The sequence below is a fragment of the Pocillopora verrucosa genome, chromosome 3 (genome assembly GCF_036669915.1).
Source record: "Pocillopora verrucosa isolate sample1 chromosome 3, ASM3666991v2, whole genome shotgun sequence".
Lineage (NCBI taxonomy): Eukaryota > Metazoa > Cnidaria > Anthozoa > Scleractinia > Pocilloporidae > Pocillopora > Pocillopora verrucosa.
Genome location: NC_089314.1, coordinates 6,367,056 through 6,391,621, shown reverse-complemented (window position 1 = coordinate 6,391,621; position 24,566 = coordinate 6,367,056). Strand labels below are relative to the sequence as shown.

The window sequence follows — 24,566 nt, the reverse complement described above, 5'->3', positions numbered from 1 at the left end:
GATAGATAGATAGATATATTGCTGCATAGCTTCGTAAAACATGAGTTATCGCTGATAAGTTTCTTTTTGTTTTGTTAAATATCAAAAGTTCCCCCCGAAACCGTAAACACTGTTAACGCGACTTAGGTGCAACTTCAGCATTACCAGCAGGCCAAACGACTATGTCCAAAATATGTGTGCTCAGTCGGTAAAATTACTGTAACACTCACCTTTCAGTCACCACTTTAAAACGGGACAACTTGATTGGCCATATTTAGAAGTGTGATGAGGAGGGGAAAGAAGAAACATCAGTCGTTTATATGGGAAAGTGCCCTTTTTAAGTTCACTTAAAACACTCAGTTAAGACCAGAACTAACTATCTGTGTTTCTTTCAAATTGACAGCCACATCAAGCGTGGTTGACCACATCTCACTGTGTGAGTGTCCATGTGACACAAGTTCTACGTTTTCAGCAGAAAAATCGTCGTCAGTATCTGATTCAAAGAGCCTTTCACCCTTCGTATCCGACGTTTTTGCACAAACTTCTTCAGTTTCCGCAGAAAACTCATCGTCGGTGTATAGTTCAGAGAGCCTTCCACTTCTTGCATCTTCCAGTTTGATGCAAGATTCTTCGATTCCAGGACAAAATTCTTCGATGTGGTATGATTCTGGGAGCCGTACATCCTCTGCATCAAGCGTCGGGCTGAAAATAATTTCATCCACCGATACATACAGAAAGCCATCGTCTTCGGCTTCCTCCGTCTGTTATTGTCCATGTAACAGACCAACAGTTTTTTCTTCGCCAAGCAGCAGCATGAGTATTTCTGCTTCGAAGAGTAAGATGTAAAACGTTTCTTCCTGATAGTCAGTGTGATTTAAAGTCGATCTTGTTTGAACAAAAAAACGCCAGCTGTTTACGGTCTAGTAACCTTTAGCCGCCGTTGTTAATAAGTTAATAACTCTCTTCTCAACAAAGTTCTGGTTTCACGGCGCAGCTTTTTCTTCTAATTTCCAAATTATAGGTCCATATAATCATGTTATTTCCAAATGAAATCCAATCAAAATAATCGCCTATCTTTCAGTTCCCTAGATCTTCTTTCCGGATTTTCAAAGATAAAATGTCAGTGGCTAAGGGTGTAAATATGTTATTAGGAAAGAAGGGTTTTCATCCAGGCGAGAAGGACTACACTAGTAACTTGGGGAGCAAGGTTGGCGACATACCTATCGTTTGCGGCGAAACTCTCGATTAAGATTAAATGCCCATTGCTTTTCACCTCGCTTTCCAGCAAACAAGAAGTGGTTTTGACAGATACGATTTACTCGTATTTGTTGGCGACTGTGACAGAGAGTACTAATTGTGTCATAAGCGGTTGACAAGTAACTCTTAAATGTTATGAAATTTAACGCAATTGATTCTTCGTTTCTCCTTAGCTTAAGCTGTTGTTAGCCCCACGCATCCCTCCTTACATATAGGCTTTGTTGCTAATTTGGTAGCAGCACCCTCGGGTTCCACGCTCGTTGAATCCTTAATTTTTTTGTAAAGTTCTTCTTTGCCATTACTTCACTTATAGCTCCGTCCCTTGTGAGAATCATTTTTTTCCCTTAAAAAATGTTGATTAAAACCCCTTCAATCGTTTTATTTCTAGCAATTCCACCAGTGAGCATCATGTATCCCTACGGACCGCAGCAAAAAGATAATGAATTTGGTCCAGACGATTCTCCTTACTACTACTCCGACCACTGTCTGAGGATCAACACTGACTGGACTGGAATTCCGTTTTTCTCTGAGAGGCATTACAAGCTATATGTGAGTAAAAGGTTTAATTAAGATATAATAATCGACTATTTTATTTAGAAAAATTCTAGACAGGTGAGCTCAGGGAACGGATTTTTTTAAAATTCTCAAAAAGAGGGTAACCTCGTTTTATGCCAAAAACGCGTTAACATCCCTGGACTGCTTGCGCATTACCACTCGGAATAAGTTATGTAACCTAAGATTTTCAGCGATATGCTGCCTTTTCGGCTTTCTATCAGGCCCCCTTCTGTAGTGCATTTTTTTTTCTCTAAATATGGTGTAGAGAGGGTTTGGTGGCAAATGGACTTTCCGTGGAGGAATGACGTGCCCTTGCTGCGGTAGAGAAATGAAGAGAAAAGGAGGACCACTCTCCAAATCTTTGCTAAAATTTATCTCTATGAATTACCTCTACTGTTCCACAAATTCATAAGAGTCTTAAGACGGATCGAAAACAAGTGTTTTTTGGCGGATTTATTTTCTTTCTCTTTTTTTTGTTGTTGTTTTTTTTTTATTAATCTGCTTTTAGCTAACGCTGACACAATACTCGGCCAAAATGTTTCACCAGGGTGTTTCTCGTCCAGAAACTATACCTAGGTTACTGCTTCAATATAGTGAAATTTGACACCTTTTTTCTTTTCCCCTTTTTTTAGATTTGTCGAAATGGTCTAATCCAGTTGGATTTTGAGTGGAGCTGGTGGTGGCCTCGAAAATTTGGTATCTACTGGTGGTTGAGAAACATGGGTATTATTGCGCCCTTCTGGGCCGTAACCGATACTTATCTGCCCTTTAAATACAATCATTCAAAGGTGTATTATCAAGTGTACAGCCAAACCCAAAATAAGTCTTCTGAAATTCTTGATTTGGCTACAAGGCATGTACAGGATTACATCGAAGGATTTGGAGACTTTCGGGCCAGCTGGGTCCTTGTTGTGACCTGGGAAAAGCTCTGTCCATATTCCTACTATTCATACTACTACTACTACAGCAATGAGCAGAATTTTCAGCTGAATTGTCCTCGAGTAAGTATTATCATTGTCGAATTCAATTGAATTGTACGTGAACGTGACATAGTTATGGGTCAAATAAACTCAGCAAGTTTCAGAGAAGCAGGATTGATACAAGAATAAACGGATTTTTTAATCCAACCTCCTTTATTTCTCGACTCCGTCATCGCTCAAAACCTGAGTGGTAGAGCTTCTCATCATGTATGATACAAAAAAGTTTTGTTAATCTTTAGTAAGAGTAGAACTGGGACAAGACATAAAAATTCATCCAGTCAAAATTGTAAGTTAGATCTGGAATACATATCCCCCTGATACAGCCTAACAATGGCAGAATTGGAAGCGGAGCACCGAGTCGATGACGCCTTCTCAGATGGAAATTTTTCATTATGGTATCGGTCCTTTGAGGGCATTTCGGAATATACTAAGTTAATAAAATTTGACGGAGAAAAAAATCAAAGAAGTTGATATTAAACAAATAATTAATCTTGAGTAATTCGAATGCGTTAACTTACATACGCGACCCAAAGCTGTCTAGTTATCTTTGATTCTCTAACAAAGCCATGTACGCGACCCAAAGCTGTCTAGTTATCTTTGATTCTCTAACAAAGCTATGTTAAGGTGTGTAATGTATATCCGAGCAGACAATTCCGTCAAGTTACGTATGAAAATCTAAATTATTCTTTATCTTCATAATTATTATTTTTTTCAGAGTAACACATTCCAAGCTGTCCTAATAACGAATGGGTTTAACGCATTTTTGATGTATAACTACCCCTCCAAAGGAATACAGTGGCTGGTTAAGACAGATCCGTAAGTGCTGCACACTCTAACAGAGAGTCAAAGTCCGAATTAACACCGGAAATTATTGTTAACTCAGTCCGCACTTTTTTTCCACTTATGATTTATGTCTTCGTTTTCTACAGAATTTTTATAAATTATGGACTTATTGCACGAGTACCTAATTTCAATTTTGTTAATGATCCATGACCTCTATATTTGAAATCAGATCGGATTTTAAACGTGCTACAATGTGGTACTTTCATTCGTTTTCATTGAAGACAAGACGAAGAATCATTTAATTATTGTTTGGTACAGAGGATAGGCACTTAGGAGCAACAAAAACTTAAGATCAAGAAAGCGCAGACTCTGAAATATCTCATTTATTATTTTTTCTTTGTTAATGATCGCGTTTTTTTCTTCACTCTTGCAGGGAGTATTACCGTTACTGGACCGACTTCTATGGTCTTCCTGTGGCCGGCTGGAATGCAGGAAACGATGGCAAAAATTTTGTCAACCTGAAAGGGTAAGATTGATCCAAAGCAAAATTGTGTAAAACTTATCGAACGATTTAGGTCCGATTTCTTCAGACATTTGGCTATGAATTACTGTGATGAGATATTGAAGAAGAAACTTGAATATGCTTAAAAGAAACGGTGAGGTTTTGACGTTCGACTTATTTTATCAAGTCCAAAACTAGGGGCTGGTAAGAATACTAGAGTTCTCCTCAATATGGCTTACGAATTATATCTCTAAAACTTGTTTTTTTCTCAAAAGAGATGGAAATGTGATGTTCCGTGGAAATGGTGAAAAATTTCAAACATTATTAAACAATGAATGGGTTGATAGCTGGATAGAAAAATAAATATTTCCGGTTTTCTAAGCTTGTTTTAGAATCCTCTCTAAATTGTTTGGATTGTGGGGCATTTGAACGCAATTTTGGCCCGTTGGGGGAAGCAAAAAAACCTCACACAATCTGTAACGTGGCCTGACGCAAAAGATTCTGACGAACTCGGTCCGGGTTTTTATGCGTGGATGGAATTTCTGTTCATTGTATCTCAGGGGAGCTATTGAACCCTCGTTAACGAGACTTTGAAGCATGACCTCCTTTGAGACAGCGGAACCCTCAGCTAAAAGCTTGGATATTCTATCCACGTTAAGCGCTGTGTACTTCCTTGTATGAAACTTCTCAGTTTTTTAAATATCCACAGAATTAACAAGTTTAGGGTAATTTTTTAACTGCCTGCTGTAATCGTTGCAAAGATTTCTTAATCCTTAAATTTCAACTGAAAGTTCTACGTAGTGTTTTAACTAAAGGCATATGTAACTCATAATAAAATAATTTTGTTGAGTTTATTTGTTTCTGATTTCAGGTCTGGTACATTTGGATTGAGTGACCTCGATAAGGAAGTAGGAAACACAGGTCTGGTGGGAAGACACTTTTGGAGAATAGAGAACAGCGACGGACAAGGTGCACTGGAGAAATGCTTGAGTTGGGTCATACAAAATAAAGCCTGGAAATTCCTCGAACGGTATAACGAACTCATTAAATCAGACTCGGAAATGGCTTGCCCATGTACTGGGTGGCAGGCAATATTCGACTGGGGAAGATTTCGGTGGAATTGGTGGAACTCATGGCCAGAATTTTGTTTTGAGTCCAGAAGTTTCAGGAGCTTTAAAATCAACACCACGAGTGGACCATTAGATTTTCAGTTGAGACAAAAGTGTTGTTACTCCACAGATTGGCAAGACTGGGGATCCCTTAAACGCGGACCCCCTGACGGAGGACGCGTTGATGTGACATTCCGCTATGACTCAAACAATAGCTTCTACACAGATGAGCAAGCTTACAAGTCTTGCTGCGTCGACACACTCAACTGTCGTTTATTTTATGATTTACGTCCGTCCGATAGCTGCTCAAACTACGTACCTCGACCTAGACGTGAGTTTTACTTGGTCTTCATGTTTGACAGCGTGATGGTTTTCACTTTATATGGTGTGGAGTCATTTTGTGACATCTTCTGTCATGTCAATTTCCACACACAGTCTTAGCCTAGTTATTCATTTTATTTATTTAGTTTTTGCGCCATAAATTATAACGTTAAGCCACAAGAATTCCATATTGTTCTAATTTCCAGACATATTGTTCTAATTTTCAGACAATGGCGGATCATGACTTAATTATTTGGTTTGCAAATAATGTTCTCTTTAGATCCTCTGAAAATCCCGTCAAACGGATAAGAAATTGAGAAATCAGATATTTTTGTGTTTTTGTTTATTTGGTTTGGTTTTTTTTTTATTACAAATGCACTATTACTATTTTTCTGGCAAACTGAAGCGATCATTGATACATTTAAAATTTCAAAATGAATAGCATTTTTTCCTCGACCCTTCGATCATTCTCCAACATTTGAATTTTTTGTCTGTTAAAAGCACTGCCAAATCCATAAAGATGATTGTCTCTTTTTTTAATGAAGCATGGTTCTGGGGCGATCCTCATATCAAAACACTGGACGGTGGAAATTATACCTTTAATGGTCTTGGTGAATACACTATGGTAGATGCAAAAAATGGGACATTTAAACTTCAGGCCAGAACAAAACTTGCTCAAGGAAATTCAACCACAGCGACCATCTTCTCAGCAGGAGCTGCTAAAGAAGGAAATTCGAGCACCATCGAGGTTCGAGTGAAAGACGGAGGTGAGCATGCAAAGAGCAATTTGAAACCCTATATACCCTGACATCACTATGCATATTTTCCATACTTTTGACTATACATTCCCTAAGGCGCCGACCATGAGAATTTATTCAACAATTTACTTTACTTGGTGATGATTTTCTTAATTCTCGTGACCTTACTGGGTGATTCAGGGCTGATATTGTCAGGAGATATAAGATGCTAGTCACTCTTAAGGGTCAAAAGGTTTAGAACACAGTCGTAAATAACTTTGTAGCAGAAAATCAAATCAGATTGATTAAATTTTCACACGGTAAACATGAACTTGATTAATGAGCAAGCCATGAGGATGGATTCCCTCAGCCCACCTTTCCTAGACCCATTTTTCCTTAAGGAAAGACCGTGTTTCACCGATCGACCGAAGGATAAGGGGATTCAGTTAAAGGAAGGTGATCCTGTTTGCAGAAAAATATGTCGGAAACAGGAGATGTTAAACAGTTTATAATCTCTCAGTCGAAGATCAATGAAATAAACAAACAGCCACATTTGCTAGCGTGGTTGGTTAAGTGGCCGAGTAGTTGAGGCATTCGTTTGATAATAAACAGACGTCGATTAAAAGGTATTTAACAAATCCTAGTGTCGATTTGAACGTTTTTTACCCTGAGACTTTTCTAATATTTTGATTTTTTCCGGCTAGGTGGCTTCGATATTTTGATAGACAGTGCATCCTATGATGGCTACAACGATTTAACAAATCAAAGTGTGGACGTTGGTGGAAATCTTTCTTTCTCAAAACCAAAGGAAAACTGTTTGCAAGTCTCTTTTCTGTCGACATCGTCAGTGCAGTTCTGCGAGAAAAAGGAAATGATGTCCTTTGTTGTAACTCTCGGAAACGACTTTAAAAACGCTACAAAAGGATTGCTGGGAACGTGGAACGGTGACCCTAAAGATGACTTCACATTGCCTGATGGGACGGTTCTACCATCGTCATCAACACTGAGCGAGATTCACTTTCATTTTGGTGTTAAATGTAAGTACAGTTACCATCACATTAACCTCCCCACTGGATTTGTAACGAATTATCTTCCATGATGCTCAATTTAAATGCATCAATGGAATAGTGTTATAAACGGACAAAGGTTTGTTTACAAAGTGGCCAAAGTGACTTCACTTACGTTGTTTCGCTTATGCCAGTTAACTACTTTGATGATTTCCAAGGTTCCTTTTTCGACATAAACGTTTTAAAACGTCCTAAACGTCATAGTAATTGGGCATGGCGTGATCATTTGCCCAGGAATCACCTCCCCCCTCCCTCAGTTCACGAAATTGCACATTGCAAAGTATATCATGTTTCTCTCTAGTATCTCGGAGCCCGAACTGAATTTTGCAACAATAATCTGCACAAAATAAGAACCAAAATATACAAACAAACCCTTGTCTTGAAGTGTTTGCTTCAATATATAAATGTTTTGCTGGAATTTAATTAGTCCTACCTTTAACTGAGTGCCAATCTCGGTCACTGTTTACCCCTCGATAAGGGTCTCAATGGGGTTGACCGTTAACCATAAAACGGCCGAAAAAAAATTTAACTATTAGCTATAAGTTGGCCAAAATTTTAACCGTTAGCCGTAAAAGCCATCGCACTTTTTTTTAACCCATCTTTTTATCAATGTTAAATCTTTGACTCGTATCTTATAGGGCAAATCAACCAATTCCAGTCTCTCTTCACTTATGCTAATAACGAAAGCGTGGCCACCTTTTCGAAACTCGATTTCATGCCCATGTTTGCTGATAACATCACGTGGCATAATGACAGTCTACGACAGAAAGCTGAAGCACAATGTGGAGATGATCACGAATGTCTGTTTGACGTGGCTTCCACCAAAGACTTGTCTATTGGTTCGGCAACCAAAGAAATTAGCGTTCAGCTGGTGAATGACACGAAAAAACTCAGTGAGTAAATTAACCAGTTTTTGGTTTTTCTTTTTGTTTTTTACATTTCTTTCTTCGTTCATAATGTCCCTTAGAAAGAGAAAAATGAGCTGCTGTCATCCACTACAACAATATGGAGAAGAAAACAGAGTGATCTTCAAACTGATCTTAATTAAGTTAATGACCTTGTGGTGGTCTTTCGGCCTGCACTGGGTTAAGAAACATACATTCTTAAAGATATTAAGCGAAAAACATTTTCTCTGCCTTCACAGACAACTTTCCACCCAAGATAGAAAACACTTCCGAAGTAATAAACGTCACACTCCACGAAATAGTTGAACTGAATATAACAGCTGTGGACGATGGCGCTATCACGTTTCGAGTGATTAACAAACCTGTGGGAGCCACTTGGAACCAAACTGGGGCCGTTCTGTTATTTTACTGGAATGTTACTTCATCAAAGAAGGTATAAGCTATGATCCAAAACCTTTTTCCCTGGATCAAGCAGTCATCTCTTAATTTTTTATCAGCATAATTACAGTTATTCTATAATCACAAGAAATTAGTATTAGTTACTGATGTAACCAATTAGAAATACATCGGAAAACATCGGAGAAGTCAAAATTACTCTTATAACTGAACAAACTCAAGGCAAAATATATCGTACTATCATAAAATACATCATAAACTTGAAATAAAAAATACTATCTTTTTTAAGATAGAGAAGTAGATGAAAAAACAAATCGATAGAAAGTTATATAACTAACTAAGTGATTTTTAATCACTTATTTAGTATGCATCTAAAAATGCATACCTAAGCAAAAACGTACATGTTATACTTACTTTCATGATCATATCGAACCATTTTCTATTACTTGGGAAAACGTTGTGAAGTTATTATCTCTGAATGATGAATGGTCATGTATCCATTTTCGTAAGGGCCTGAACCAACAATTCTTACACAATCGAAAGAAGCCGGAGCAGATCTACATGAAAAACGGCTCAAAGGCTTCTTATGCATAACTGCAAGAGAACATAAACTGTTGTCATTTTCGCTGAACGTACGGCACTTAAAGTGAGAATTTGATGGTTGAAAATAGTCGTGGCTGAACAAGAAAAATAAAGCTTAAAAGCGTTCACAAAATAGTTTTTTCCCCTCGTAGTTCAGTCTGACTTTCGTTGCTGTTGACGACCAAGATGCCAGCGCCATTTGGAGTCCGACCATCAAAATGTGCGCCTGCCAACATGATGGTCAGTGCGTACAACCAGAAGAAGGCGACGCAAATAATACTGACAGCAAGTTTATATACATGGGCTGTGAATGTCAGGGAGGTTACACAGGGAGGTTCTGTGACAGGGACATTGATGCCTGCGAAGTGAATGGTCAGCCGTGTTACGCGGGAGTTGATTGCACTGATCTTCCTCCACCTGCTAATTCCAGTGGATATAAATGTGGACCCTGTCCATCAGGGTACACTGGTGATGGAGCTCAGTGTGTAGGTGGGTTGGCATGTGGATGATTTGGCAGGAAGAGCTTGAGGTTTATCGAATGCAACTAAAGGATACGGCAGATCAGAGCACAACAGTAGGTCTTTCAGAGTACAATCCTTGTTTCGACCAAAAACGAACAAAATCTCAAGCAAAACAAGCGGAATTTCTTTTTCATTTATGGGTCGAACCAGAACTTCTACAATTTTGTTTGCGGGGTTTAAAATTTTCATTTTCAGCACTCTTAGTTTTCAACTGAATCTTTTTGTACTATTTATATGTTCCTTAGCATTAGCCATGCACGATTGAATGAGCGAAAATTTCAGAAGCTATCTATAAAACTATTTTGACTGTAAATTGTACTGAAGAGGCCTAATACTAAATTACCAATTTTGTGCAATTTTCATTAGATATTGACGAATGCCAACGTAACCCGTGCAAGCAGAAATGTGTTAATGTTCCAGCTTCTTTTTTCTGTGATTGTGACAATGGATACAAGCTGAAAGATGACGGGCGCAGCTGTGGTGGTAAAAAAGTCAAATTAGATATTGTAGCGCTAATCAACAGACTGATTTGAATGGGTACTTTGGTTGGCTATTTTGAAGCAAAGCAGTTACTATCATAAATGTTCTATCCGTTAAGTAATAAAATTTGTAACTAGACCGCAGTCTGTGAGATCATTGCATCTCGATACCCGCCGAACAAGTTCTCCCGGTTTCCAGTTGCCATAATCATATGCGCCAAGATCGCGACGATCGAGCCAATCCCGCCTCGTTTCGTGCGGTATCAGTATAAGTCATTACGAGGCCTTTTTTCCAGGTACTGAATGTAAATCCTGTTAGAAATCTCCACTTGATCACGGCACCCACACCATCGGAAAAAAATACTTTGCAGCACTCTGTTGCAAACATTTAGATTTTTTGCCTCCCAAAACAAGAAGCTGTTCAGACTAAATTACATTCTATGAAAAATCTATTTAAAGCACGCCTTCTCTTCGGTATTAAGAAGGGCTTTCCTTCTAATGTTTGCAGTATATAATTCACAGGCGAAGAGTCGTTTTGGCGGATATTCTGAAGATAAAATATCATCGTTGTCATGCTCAATAGCACCATCAATAGTATTATTATTAACTTTTTCCCTACAAAACAGAGTTTTGCAACGGTAACAACTGATAATGAGTACCATTTATTTCTCTTAGATATCGATGAATGCTACCCGACTAATGACTGTATGCAGAAATGTGATAATAGTGTGGGAAGTTATAACTGTTCATGTGACGAATATTTTAAAACTGACCCAACTGATTGGAGGAAGTGTGTTGGTAAGTGGTTAATTTCTGAGGACTAAAAATATAGCTATTCATTATTTATGCGAATGCCAACAGGTAAGGACTTATTTTCCGGGGAAGTTTTTTTCTTTTAGGCAGGAAATGTGCTCACTAACCACATATGCCTATCAGATGACACTGAATGGTAATAGAAGTGTCTGTGTTATCAAACGGAAAAGTTGGTGGCTAGTTCCTTAGCTATAGCAACGTCGTAAATACGCGCAGTCCTCTTCTACTAAAGAAATATAGAGGAATCTAGCCAATTCAAACAAGAGGAGGAACTTTTTACGAATAATCCACGTGGTACATTCTCCAGAGCCAGTGAAATAATTTATTTTTAAAATTCTGTCAAAATAAAGGATTACAGGACAAACTTGAAATTTAAGGAGTTAAAAAAGGTGACCATCATTCTTCACAATTTCCTTTCGCCAAACCGAAATAACAACAATGACATGCCTGACTTCTCACCTGTATTATTTCCGATGACTTTCTCTCACAGCTAAAGATCCATGTACTTCTGGTCATGGCTGCAGTCATGTTTGCTTTAAGGGAAGCAGCGGGATAGCAACTTGTGCTTGTTATGCTAATTTCGAGCTGCAAAGTGATGGAAAGACATGTAAAGGTATCTTTAAGATCTTTTTTTCATTTAATATCTCTGGAACTAAAATGATGAAAATGGCTTCATAATTGAGGAACTTGAAGATTAACAATGTTCAATTTTGTGTCAATCCAGCCATTTATCGCTTAATTTCTTCTAATTAACATCATGTAATATGCTTGCTTTTTTTTTCCACCTGCTATGCAAGTCTGGACACATATGAAAAAGGCGCTGTGGCCCATTTCTAGCATTATAAAATGTTAGCACTTCCAACAAATGCATTTGTTTCCTATTGCTAAGTTATTATTTTTTCTATCTCTGTATAGACATCAATGAATGTGATCCAGCTAAAAAACTCCATCGTTGCAGTCAGACTTGTATAAATACCGAAGGAAGTTATAAATGTTCGTGTACGGAAGGTTATGAGTTGAAGGAAGACGGCTATGCGTGTGAAGGTAATTATTCGCACTTGATCCAATATCAATCCTTTACAGTAACTGTTATACATTTCTTGTAATTTTTGTTCTTTGAATTTGTTGTTAAATCAAAAGATGTCTCTCAATTGATATTTTTCTTTCTTTCCACTACCTTTCTGCTTGAAAATGTATTGATAATGTGGAGAGAAATTCATCTTAGGTCACTCCTAAGAGCGAAAGGCGGATTGAAGTATTCTTGGTAAACCCGCTTTAAGGTTCACTAGTTCATTAAGGTTATCTCTTACTCGTGTTCTCCGCTGTACTCAATTACGATCACACATAAGTAGGTCCTTTGTTTGAATTGCTAATAATTTCATCACGATGTTTTTACCAAGATATTAACGAGTGTCTGAATGATGACTTGTACAATTGCACGGATAATTTCCACAAGTGCGTCAATACTCGGGGCTCTTACAAGTGTGAATGTGAACAAGACTTGTACTTCATTGATGGAAAATGCAAAGGTAACTAATTACAATTTAGAAAGAGACATACTCTCTCCTCTTTAAGAGAAAAAAAAATTAACGCAATACATATCTGACCACCGGATTTTGGAAGGATTGCATAATATAAACAAGAACCTATATCTGGCTATCCTCTCTCTATTTGAATCAACTCTTTAATATTTTATCGCATCGGACTCAAGTATTGAGAACTGGGGAGAGACACCTACTCAGTTCTGGCTCCGGTATATGCAGTCACATGATGCATTTATACAAATCGTACGTGAACTAGAATTACACGACACGAGGAAAGAACTAGATTAGCGTAAATTAGGGCACAAATTACCTGAATTTGTCCATTTATTCAGTTTATCGTACAATTTTTTGTAACCATCTAGGTTTGGAGAAAAATCAGGAACCCCCCAAGCAACCACCGCCTAAACCAAAGAACGCATCAGAAAACGAAAAGGAACAGGCTGTTCAGTTTTCAATTCCAAGTCGGGTAGGTAACTTTATTTGTTCGACAAATAAATTATCATAGTCAAGAAGTCGCATGAAAACACAATACACAAGATGTGCATATATTACACTTACAATGAAGTTCGAGTATAACGCGTGCTGTCATAGGTTGTGATGGCAAACAAGGAAGTTAAGAACTCGAAGGGCGGCCGAAGAATTTGAGTGAACACCTCGAAGAGCTCGCTCTGATATCCTTTAAGATGTGTTCAGTGGAAGGCCACATCGGTCATAGCAGCCGAGTTTTACGTCGCTGTCATCACGAGCAATCTTCATGTTCCTGTGAATTCGGCTGTTGTCCATTTATAAAACACACGCCTTTCGCAGTTTGTTTTCCTTTTGCCATGTGAAAAAACCTGCGTGTCAAATTCTATATCAAGACTAAAAACCTAAAGCTAAAGTTGTAGATATATGAAAATCACATATGTGCACTACGTTGAAGAAAAAGCTAAAGTGTTAACTCGCCTTCGGCCAGTGATTCTCAGCACTTCCCACGTGTTCTTAAAAATTCCTGCGTGCTTATACAACTCAACAATGCACTCGGGGCGTTTTTTATTTCTTTAATAGAACTTCTGACGTCACTTTCGTTCGCTTTGTATAGGTAATCACATGATTTCGAGTGCAATTTGGAATAAATAAGCACGAGTAAATTTTTTTAAAGACTAACAAAATTGCACGAGCCCGTAGGGCGAGTGCAATTTGCGGTCTTTGAAAAAATTAACAAGTGCTTGTTTATTCCAAATTGCACGAGAAAAATCATGTGATTACGTGTTAAAAGTATACATGGAAAAATACGAGATAGCTCATCACAATTATGCAGAAGCAAAGCGCGCGCATCAAGTGCAAAAATAGTTTATTCAAACCGTTCGTTCGGTCAAAACAACTGCGTCGATCAAAACAAAAATATACAACGATATTTTCACATGTTTAAGGCGAAAAAAAGTTCAAAGACCGGCCAAACAGTTCAAGGGATTGTTCAATCTATGTCCGAATCACTTTCGATAGAATAGAATCGTCGTTTCCGAGGTTCAACCATGTTTGTTTTTAATTTCGGCGTAGGATCGCTCCAGCAAAGTCTTAAGGTGGGTCGGCTCGTAATTCTCGATTTCCTTCGCAATTCCCTTCTCTAAACACCACTTTTCCCGAACCGACAACCAAAAAGGAGTGCTTTTTACAGTGTTTTCATTGTTAGAGTTGTTGTTCAGCTGCTGTATTGTTGTTGCAGGTGGCAAAAAAGACCCTACTTAAAACGTCGGCTATTGTTTCGCTCGCAATTTTTCAGCGTATCCAAATGTTGTATTTATATTTACATTTGTAGGGCTCTTTCTGAACAAAACATTGTCATTACTATCCACGTTTGCTTTGGCAGGCTGGATGGGATCTTAACAGAGACAAGAATTTTAAAGAGGTTTTGGCGAGTGTCGCATCAAAATTCTGCCGTAAGAACAGGACAAAATGCGGACTTAAAAATGCAAGACGGAAGAGGTAAATGTTACGTGTGCCTAAGATTTAATTTTTTTATTGTTGCTGGTTTCGTTTGTTTTATTGGCTTTTGGTTTGTTTGGTTCTGTACGCTTTCCCTTTCTACCTTTTCTTTTCTTGGTTCTATTATTATTGTCATCTAGAACTCATCATACAAATTAATCAAAGTCATAATCGTACAAACATATTCTTGATAAAAAGATCTTTTTGATATTGTTGATATGAAAGAAATTATCATATTTGTGCTTCTTCGTAAACATTGTGCTTAAAAAAGGAGAAAGGATAAAATGCTGCGTGAAAACAAGTGACACAATTGCTATTATTATTATTTATGGTTATTATCATCGTTATCTACTTTTTAATTCATTTTTTGTTTGTCTAGTTTTGGCTTGCTAACGTTAACGTGCTAACATATTTCAATCTTATTCGTTTGCTGTTTTCTCTTTCCAGACGTTCTCTTTACGACATTTACACGGCTGACGAAGTTCATCTTTTGCCTGGTTACCCCAAGAACTCATCAGACTCTCTCCAGGTAGCATTTTACGTAAAGCAGCCTGCTGGTGGTTTCATCGGAAATAACTCAGTTCTTCATCGTGACACCTTGGTCGCCATTATAATAGCTTACAAGAGTGACATCGAGAAAGCCATTGGAGCCAACATCACTGATATAGAGACTTTATTCAAACCCAGCACAACTACTGAGTCGCCAACAGCGGGACCAGCTGAGCCAGCAGACGATGATTGGAAATGGATTGTTATTGGTGTAGTTATTGGTGTGGTGGTTATCATCCTGATTGGTTTGCTAATATTCTGGTAAGATATCATTTCTATAAATTTGAAATCGCTTCCTCTAAGTTGCAAAGACAGGTTCTTTAACCCATCACGCGGCTTGAATATGATCAAAGGATAATGCCCGAGGCAGAATCTTAGTGTGGCTTCTAGGGTGACTATGAGATTTTGTGGAGAATCTCTTGTCTAAAGGCTATACCTCATAATACGCCATTGAGCTAGAAGGGTTTGATTTTTCCTTTAACACTTTACATTAAGAATAAAAATCTTATCACAAAAAAAAACTGATGAACGTTTAACACGAGCTTAGGAGGAAAAAGATCTAAGTTCCCCTTTCTGATTTCCACCACTGACTTACGAGGAACTCAGCGACGTGCTGAAAACACTTTAACATACCTATTGACAAAAAAAATTAAGTTAACCTTCCTAGAGGTGCATACGTGTAAGAATAAAGGAGTTACATCTCACCTTCAGTATGTTAACATTAACAATATTTGATTTTAGCATAAGGAAAAGAAAACGTGATGTGAAACCTATAACAGACCCGTCTCAGGAGGGCATTGCTGCGCAACAGTCAGGACTGACGAAGGAAAACAGTTTTGAGAGTGATTCCCACTCAGCATAATTGGTTGTTCAAAACGCAATCTTGTTTTGTCGGTTAATCTATTTTGCACCGACGACCGTTAAGAGTGTATAACATTGCGAGTAAATACAGGGCTATGTTACAGTGTGTTAATGACACAGCTCGTTAGATTTTTTTCTCCTTTTTAGAAACGAGTTAACCTCATTTGTATCAGTTTTCTACTTAGAGCTATGTAAGCTGTCGTATTCTGCGTGTTTTCAAATTCATTTGGTGCAAACTGAAAGACTTCAAGTCTGAAGGTATATGAGCACGTATTAAGTCGCGCAGCAAGCCCAGATTTTCATTGCATGTCACTGAGTCGTCTCGATTAAGGCTAAGTGACCTCGCCCCTCAGTGTAATCACATCGTCTTTAGACTCATTGTCCCCCTCCACTTCTCCTTAGACCATGTGATCCCCGTCAAATTTTCCCTCCCTCCCCCAGGCGATAAATAATGACTTTACTGGTCCCTAAGCGAACTATTTTTTGACCTTAATCCAAACTATAACAAAGTTCTCGAACGTGATTGGTTATCACCACCAAAAAAACTTTTATGAGCACTAGTTGGACAATAAACGTGTCATGCTTGTAATAGGACAGTTAAAGGGACAGTTAACGAATAATGTATGTGTATGTGGACAGAACAGGTCATGTGCGCGTGCTGTTGTATCGCGTTTTCCCGTGTTAATCATGTTAATCACTCGTATGATTACAGACCGAATTCGCTCGGTCCTATTACCATTATTAATTATTTTTCTTTTTTTATGAAAACGTATAACTATGTCTAGTTCCATTCTCACATTTTGTCATACTTTTGGTTAATTGGTTCAATTCTGTCTACAACTTTACTCGTGATTAACAAATCGGACTCCTCACGGTCGTCCGATTTTGTAAATCACTCGTATGATTAGAGACCGGATTGGACTCCACTTGGTCCTATTAATTGCCAATATTTATCCCTGCGCAAGGAAAAAAAAAGCAGGGCAAACTACACGACAACAGCATTGACAAGCATTGGCCTGCAACAGTATTTTAATTTTTTTTCCCTGAAATTCGATTATTTAACACATTTTTAGCCAACCATAACGAACGTTTTAAGCATTGTATTTTGCGTTCTTGCATGTAACTTATCAATAAAGTTTTGATTTGTTTCCACAAGCCGTCTGCTAGTGCCTTCGTCGTGTTATAGAACAAATCACTTAATGAATGGTCCTTTGGAGAATACCATATTGTTTCCCTCGAATTTCAAGCATTAAGACTCTTGGAAAACGAAATAAAGTATCCCTTGCTACCAGTTGCCAAGTCTTTGATTAAACACGTGTCCTCGATGCACCAGGAGATCCCTCGTGATGAGAAACTGAACGAAATAATTCTGGCTTTATTAAAATACTTAATACGTCCTAAATATCTCCAGTAATCTCTCTCAGAAAAACCTGCAATCTAATTTTTTTTTTATATTTATCATATAAAAAAAGTAACGAAACAAGTAACTAATTTGTTCTTTTTAACCTCTTGGCACTGGTTGGGAATTTTTCCCTTTAATCGGTCCAAATTCCAATCACGCGTACTTCACACCCGAGGAAAAACGAAACGAAAAGAAAAAACTTTTTTTTAAAAAAGGGAAAGCATTTATTAGTCAAAATAGAGTATTTGGAAAGGAGTCGTCATACTTGTCACGTGCAATCACCTAAACGATCACACTTTGTTATCGACCTTTACATGGGTCCACCGGTGGTTGTCGCCCGGATCATCAGCAATAAACGTGTCTCGGTTGACCGGAGACTTAAACGCCGACCGAACATTTAAATAGCCATACCCGTATGAAATTGAGTCTCTCCAGGGCAACATGCGAGCGGCTGAAGTTTCATTTCTTCTCCCAGTTTTATTGCTGGGTAAGTATCCTCTTTTTATGGATCAGTTGTATTCGCTAGTCTTCAGACTTGGCTCGTTGAAAAAGGCACGTTTGTTTTGTTAAATTGAGAGGGACGTCATTGAAGTTAAGTTTATCTTAATTCTGCGTGAATGACTCATCCGTTTGAAAAAGTGCTGCATGTGATCAACCTCGTGTCATGCATTTGCTTCTTTTTTAAAGTACGTCAATTTCCGGCCATTCAACATTGTCGTCTACACATGAAAAATTTTCTCTTAAAAACAGTTCATTTATTTACCTTAGGTCTGAGCAAACCTCGACAACCGTCTCTCAGTATCTTTTGAATAATAAATATTACAGCTCATAACGTTACTCAGTTTCCATCCAACACTTGATTCAAATGATACTGTTAAAAAGTGGAGTAAAGTGATTAGTACGGTTTTAGTAAATCTAAGCGGGCCACATTCTCACTAACTGATACAGGACGTGAAACGGAAGAGATAAATTTAATTAATTTTGGAAAGAGTTGTAGAGTTCGTGCTTCTCAACTTTTTCCACCTACGCAAGGACATACCAGTCCAATTTCTGGCCATCAATGTCCTGCAAATTTTGTTTTGAAAGATATGCTCGCCTTGAGATGCTTTTTCGTTATGGCTAGTGAATGCAGAGCAGCGGAGCGACAAAACTTTGGGTTTCTAAGAAGTGAAGAAGAACTAGGGTACAACGAGCAGCACCATTTTTAACAACTGATTCATGCTTAGCGCGCGTGTATCGAGGTTCGGATACACGCGGGAAGTTTGGAGAGCAAAAGAGAAGCGTAAGAGTTGTTCGAGGCGAAACCGAGAGCAAATTTAGCTTCCTGAGTGCTCTCCAAACTTCCCAAGTGTATTCATTCTTCGATACACGCATAAAAACATAAACCCAATTTTTTTATATTCTATTATTCTTTTATAGAAGAGTTTCAATTAAGAGAATATCAACCGATATTCTCTTGGTTTCAATACAATTGTGTCGCGTTTATCAAGTAATCGCATAGTACCCGAAAATCGTGGGTAAAAAAATAAGGCAAAAACGACCAAGAGAAAGTTCGAGAAAAGAGCTTTATGTAAAGAAATGCTGAATATGCTGTGTAGATGCGAAAAACCAACGAATTTCATGCATGTACAAGACCCGCGAAATAAATTTACTTCAATCATTGTTTACTAGAACCGTACGATTTTAAAACAAAATGTCCTGCTGGAAAATAGGTTTGGGGCATATTAACAAATTCAAAATGAATTTTACCGTTCAGAAAGGAGTGTAAACGTCGCCGAAATAGGAAGCTCAGTTTCCTTTTCCCAGCCATAATTTGTATCGCATGCATCTAGGATTGAATAATCGTTCTCTCCAAAGCTAATTTTGTCGCTTGAAAGAGCTACATTTACAGGCATATTTTTTTCGAATGGGGTATCTCTTAACATGTTAATTGTATACTTTGAGCTCCAAGAAGTCTATCCCAAGCTGGTTTGAACGGAAAACATTCTTACACATTTTGAAACCTCGTAGTATAACTGAATGGTGACTTTGCATGCAGCCGAAATGAAATTAAAAGCGTCATGTTAGAAAGGATGATACTATCACAGCAGGAAGAACAGCTGGTTACCTTCAAAATTTCAGGATGCCTTGGCAATTTTGCGTCGAAATTTCAATGTGCTAAAAGGACTTTTGGTTAAAAAAGTTGACCTTTGAAGTTGTTTAGAGTCGCCATGACATTGATTCCTCCGCTCTCTACCGCACAGCAAAACATTTGTAAATGTGCACAACGCTTCAGGATAAGCTTGAAGTTTTCTAATTTGAACTGAATGCTCGAATCGTTAAATTTGTAGTTCGTAACTCGAGCATTCGGGGTGAGAAAATGATTTCAGGATACCCAAACAAAAGCTGACCTCGATCACTTGCTTTGCTCGGTTCCAGACAAACAAAACACTTGAACAAGCTGTACACAACGTTTCTGCGTGTCGATATGCTGAGACTAAACATGCTTGAATACTTGTATCGAAGGTATTGTACCCTTAAACATCTCTTAGATCGGAAATCATCGTATCTCGTGTAAATATCCAGTTCCGACTGCGTAAATTACATAGCGTTGAATTTTCATTCGGTCGCGAAGCTTCTCTCTTGTCAAGTGATTCAAGTTTTGTCGTTTTGGCTGTCGGAAGTAACATTAACTTCCGGTCGTCTAAATTCGAGGAAAATTTGAGAGTTAAAGCCAATTTAGTAAGCTCACACATCATTACTGAAAAGAGGAAAATTTAATAATGAGTTATTTCATTCGCGTTTGTACAATACGATTAAGGTCATAGCCAACTTACATCCAACGCTCATGGTATAGTAAATGTGTAAAAGATTCTATGTTGGTGTGCGTCATGATGCATGGCGTCGAAATCAGTGTGGCAAGAACGAAAAGTGGCATGCGAGGCGCAGCTGAGTGTATTAGGACCAACATTACAATGACAAAAAAAGCTCGTGTTTTAGAACGACTAGAACCATAAAATGACCCATCTTCGAGACAGTTTGGTTACTGTCTGATGAAAAGCAAATGCGTTCAATGATCTTCAAAAGTCTTTTCATCACGAAGAATACTCAGTAGTAGTCGCGCTCACAACACAAAGAAAGCTCACGAAAAACCATAATGCTTTGGGTCCTTCGTGAGCTTTTTTTTAGGCTGAATATCCTCATCTTTATTTTCTTGAATCTAAAGTCAGTGTAACAGCAGGAAAATCACGATTTGCCTAATCAATTTAGCCTACGGTGGTTTATCAATTCAAGGTATAAATTTTCAGAAATTCCTTTTTCTTAGTTTTTCCAAGATCTTATCATGTATGCGGCACAACCAGCATTGCATTCACCACAGCGAATGTTTCACTCACCACTACTCAAGCTCCTGTAACACAAAGTATTTCAGCAGGTATGGAACAAATCTTTTCATTAATCTTCCTCTGAATCAACAGCCCAAAGCTAGTCTCACTGTGTAACAGTCATTTACCGATTCAACCCACATCTATTTTACATGCACTACAAGTGCATGACTGGTCCAAGAGAATAGTGCCCTTTCTATGCAGTCATCACAATTTAGCCTCTCTGTATTCACAAATGCATATGAGTAAAAAAGTAAAGACCTTTTCTGTCATGCAAGACTATGTCACCCCGGTATAAGACAAACAAAGGACCAAAAGACGATAACGCAGTTACAAATACATTTTGTCATTAGATTATACATAATGCAGACAACAAAGTAGATATACTCTTAAAAACAACGCAAAAAACCGAGCGTTACTTTCGCATCATAAAGTTGTCATTTCCGTTGATTTGTAAATACTAGCTAAGATAATAAGGTTTTCCTATCATGTTAAGTCCTCATTTCATTCTGTCTTTCGTAGCTTCAAAAGTGTTCCTTTCGGAGACTGCTTCAATTTCCAAAAGCTCAACTCAAAGCCATGTTCAGAACGCAACTGTATTCTCAAGCCTCTCTGCTTTAATCTTCCCAAGTTTGTCCAGTTTGTCGATCACTGGATCGCTGAGTACCACACGGAAAAGGAGTCCAACTCTATCGCCACTAACTTCATCAACGAGTAAGCGTGCAGTTGTCTCTTCGCCTGTCAGTAAGAAGATTTCAGCGCCAAAGAGTAAGTACATAATGTTTTTCTCCCTGTCGGTGGAATTAATGAGATTAATATAGTGAGTCAATATCAAAAAAAGAGCCGATTGATTGTGTATGTGTGTTGCTTTGGCCTTCCACGCCTTCTTTGTGGTATCGTTCATAATTTTCATTCCAAATAACGCCTTTATGCTATTCAATGACATTGTTCTGATGAATCTAATTATCCACTCTAGCTGTTACGAGCTCCGCGATGTCTGCGTCAATCGGTAAGTTGCATTCATTCATTTATTTTCTTCTTTTCAAATTTAGGGGATCACAATCTTGTTTCCTTCGGTAAATAATTTAAGCAAACCTAGTTTAGGCTATGGCCTCGGGTGGAACTTAAGACCTTTCTCACACTTTTTCCCAAAACTGAGACCTACCGGCCTGTGAATAACATATGTATATATATATATATATAGATAGATAGATAGATAGATAGATAGATAGATAGATAGATAGATAGATAGATAGCTATACGAGAGACTTGTAGCCTAAAGGATCAGTTGTTTCATGGAATACAAAACAAATCAATGAATGATAAAGTTCCTTTTGTTTTTAATCCAATCATTCAAATTTACCAAAAATGTAGGTTTGAAGGAAAACAGGACCGTCACAGTTACTGGGTCACCACCAACAGGACCGGTTGAAACAAGCAACAATGATTGGAAATGGGCTTTGATTGGTGTCTGTTGTTTGGTGGTCATTGTCACAATTGCTGGGATTGTATATTGGTAAGATATCGTCTGTATCTATCTAATCGATTCATTCATCTAATCATTTCTTAGAAAAATGAAATTATGACTTCTTTTTCTATAATAAACTGTAATTAACTTATCATACTTCGTTTCTTTTTTGGAGTTTGATCAGTTACTTAGTTAAGACCATTTCGCTACTGATTGCACAAATACAGTAGGAAACAAAAGTCATCGTAAATTTGCCTTTCTCCCTAATCATGTAGTTTATTTAGCTCAGTCGATGGTACCTGGTCTTAATTTTTTTTTTAGACTTTTTCCACTGCGAGTACGTTAATTCTAATTAATTGATGAAGTAGACCACCTCTTTTTAAATTTGTTTAGAACGTTCACGTTCTGACCCTGAATATTAACTAGGAAAAACACCCGGGAAACAGCAAACGCTTCTCGTTTTTAACTCAATAGCGAAAGATTTGTCACTCTAAAAGCGAATGAGCTTTTGTGATGTACTCAACAAATTAAAAATGAACACCCGCCAAAACAAAATCCACCAGATGCGTTCAGTTGTATAGTAATATGATGTGTTGTTTGCATTTCTCTTAACTTTAGGAGAAATAAAAAGTCCCACGCGAAACTATCGTCACAAGATACAAACTCTCAAGTAGGAGTGGTTATGAAAAGTCACCGTCTGCAGTCAGACGAGGAACATGAAAATGGCTCAGAGAACGAAAGTTAATTGGAATCTGTTTAGTTTAATTATCCGCTTAAATAGGGTAAACTAAGAGGTACTCTTGTCTTAAAACCGATTTAATTCTCCTAATCTGAAGCTAAAGGTGGTGAAAGGTTGGAAAGACGATCACTGTATAGGTAAACAAAGAAAGGATAAATTCAGCCTCTCCTGAACACCACTAAGAAGGTCTTAATGAAGGGGTGGCTCTCATGGCTAATGATTAAAGTTTTGGTCAATTAATGGTTAACAGTTAATATCTTTCCATTGTGTCACCAGAAAAAGAATTTTATAATTAAATTTTTTGCGACTAACGGTGAATGATTTTACGCCTAACAGCTAAATTTGTTTTGGCCGATTTACGGCTAACGGTTAACCCCAGTGAGACTCTCCAATAAGTTTTGGCTGCGAATCTCACTTAAAAAGCCATTTAGTATTCTTCAACACGCGACTTGAACTCTTAAAAATATAAAGCTACTGATGTTATCGGTTACATTTATTTTGGGTGTGACGTCATCAGAATTGACCGTTTGTAGCGTTCTAGAGCATACTTCATGATCTTTTTCAATCTGATAGGACGTGATTTGAGCTAAACTAGTACAAAGTTTTATAATTCATTATAAAATTAAAGCGATTCTCAGAAATCCTTAAAAATATATTCAAAGAAATTAACAAATGCCCTCTAAAGACAACTAGACCTGATTAAATCCTTTTGCTGTTTTATCTCTAAGAAATATGTTAAATGAAAGCGTGTGTTTTATTCGCTGCGGAAAGAGAGCAATATGACAATTTCAAATAAATCAAAAGTAGCGTGATGTACTGACATTACATTCTGTCAAGAACTTCTGTGATGCTTTTTTCATGTAAATTATTAACAAGTGATAACCTGATTTCTCGTGTAATTTGGTGTAAATAGGCACTTGTAAGTTTTTTTCCAGACTGTAAATTGTACTCGTCTTAAGGGCTCGTGCAATTTTGTTGTCTTTGAAAAATTTACTTTTGTTTTTTTCACAGCAAATTGCACTCGATAGCATCTTATTACCTTTACAAAAACCAATTATCAAATTTTTCTTTCGATCTGTTTCGTCCCGTCGTAAGAATTTGATTTATCCGCTGAGAAATGTACGAGGTCGGTTATACTGGGCACGTTTACTGTGGTAAATTGCCCTTTTACCACGGGAAACTGTATTTAGCAGAGTGACCGGCGTTTCACAATGTAAATTTCCCGTGTTAAATTTCCATGGATACGTCTAAAAGATCACACGAAGCGTCCATGACATTAGACGTGGTAAGTTTTTTTGTTGTTGTTGTTGTTGTTTGTGTGTTTTGATGCCCAAGGTACAAGAGCCAATCACGATGCTCCATTCGACAGCAACACGTAACCGCAGAGTTTCTTCGCAGCTTTCATTCGCGCCAATAACAGCTAGCATCACGTAGCTGTAGAAGTGCTTTTGGTTAAAATAGTCCTCATGACTATTTTTTGGCGCCTTGATTGGAATATGAGTTCCGTCAATTGTTGCCACTACACTCGGCATCTTGCTGATCTACGAAAATCCCTCAATTTTTTCCATAGCACCTTGTCGTGTGATCGGAAACTTCTGGAGAGAATTTAGTCCATGAACAAATTCATGACAACACTCTATTTCAGTCGATTTTGAAACTCCCATCATGAGCGCACATCATACGATAACAA

The 24,566-nt window shown here is 37.8% G+C and overlaps 3 protein-coding genes across 3 annotated transcripts in view; all 3 read left to right on the top strand.

The window, feature by feature from the left end:
• The window catches only part of LOC131777315 (mucin-like protein), a 64,341-nt gene extending 47,281 nt beyond the window's left edge, over positions 1-17,060 (top strand). Inside the window, exons 35-38 of the mRNA XM_066164214.1 lie at positions 12,893-12,996; positions 14,380-14,495; positions 14,943-15,305; positions 15,786-17,060. Coding sequence (XP_066020311.1) covers positions 12,893-12,996; positions 14,380-14,495; positions 14,943-15,305; positions 15,786-15,906 — 704 coding nt within the window. The 3' untranslated portion in view covers positions 15,907-17,060. The remainder of the gene's footprint in view (positions 1-12,892; positions 12,997-14,379; positions 14,496-14,942; positions 15,306-15,785) is intronic.
• The window catches only part of LOC131777343 (platelet binding protein GspB-like), a 58,945-nt gene that overhangs the window by 10,289 nt on the left and 24,090 nt on the right, over positions 1-24,566 (top strand). The gene's annotated exons all lie outside the window — the stretch shown is intronic.
• Positions 17,639-23,715, top strand: LOC131777320 (uncharacterized). Its single transcript, XM_059093596.2, has 6 exons — positions 17,639-17,794; positions 20,612-20,719; positions 21,192-21,437; positions 21,646-21,678; positions 22,044-22,185; positions 22,756-23,715. The coding sequence occupies exons 1-6, from the start codon at positions 17,749-17,751 to the stop codon at positions 22,880-22,882; spliced, it is 702 nt and encodes a 233-aa protein (XP_058949579.1). The 5' UTR covers positions 17,639-17,748; the 3' UTR covers positions 22,883-23,715.

What these genes read in the sequence shown, in the direction of transcription:
- LOC131777320 (XM_059093596.2), top strand. Translation starts at nt 17,749, where the DNA reads ATGCGAGCGGCTGAAGTTTCATTTCTTCTCCCAGTTTTATTGCTGG. An exon ending in AACACAAAGTATTTCAGCAG is followed by an intron (nt 20,720 to 21,191) that starts GTATGGAACAAA and finishes TGTCTTTCGTAG; the next exon opens with CTTCAAAAGTGTTCCTTTCG. An exon ending in CGCGATGTCTGCGTCAATCG is followed by an intron (nt 21,679 to 22,043) that starts GTAAGTTGCATT and finishes CCAAAAATGTAG; the next exon opens with GTTTGAAGGAAAACAGGACC.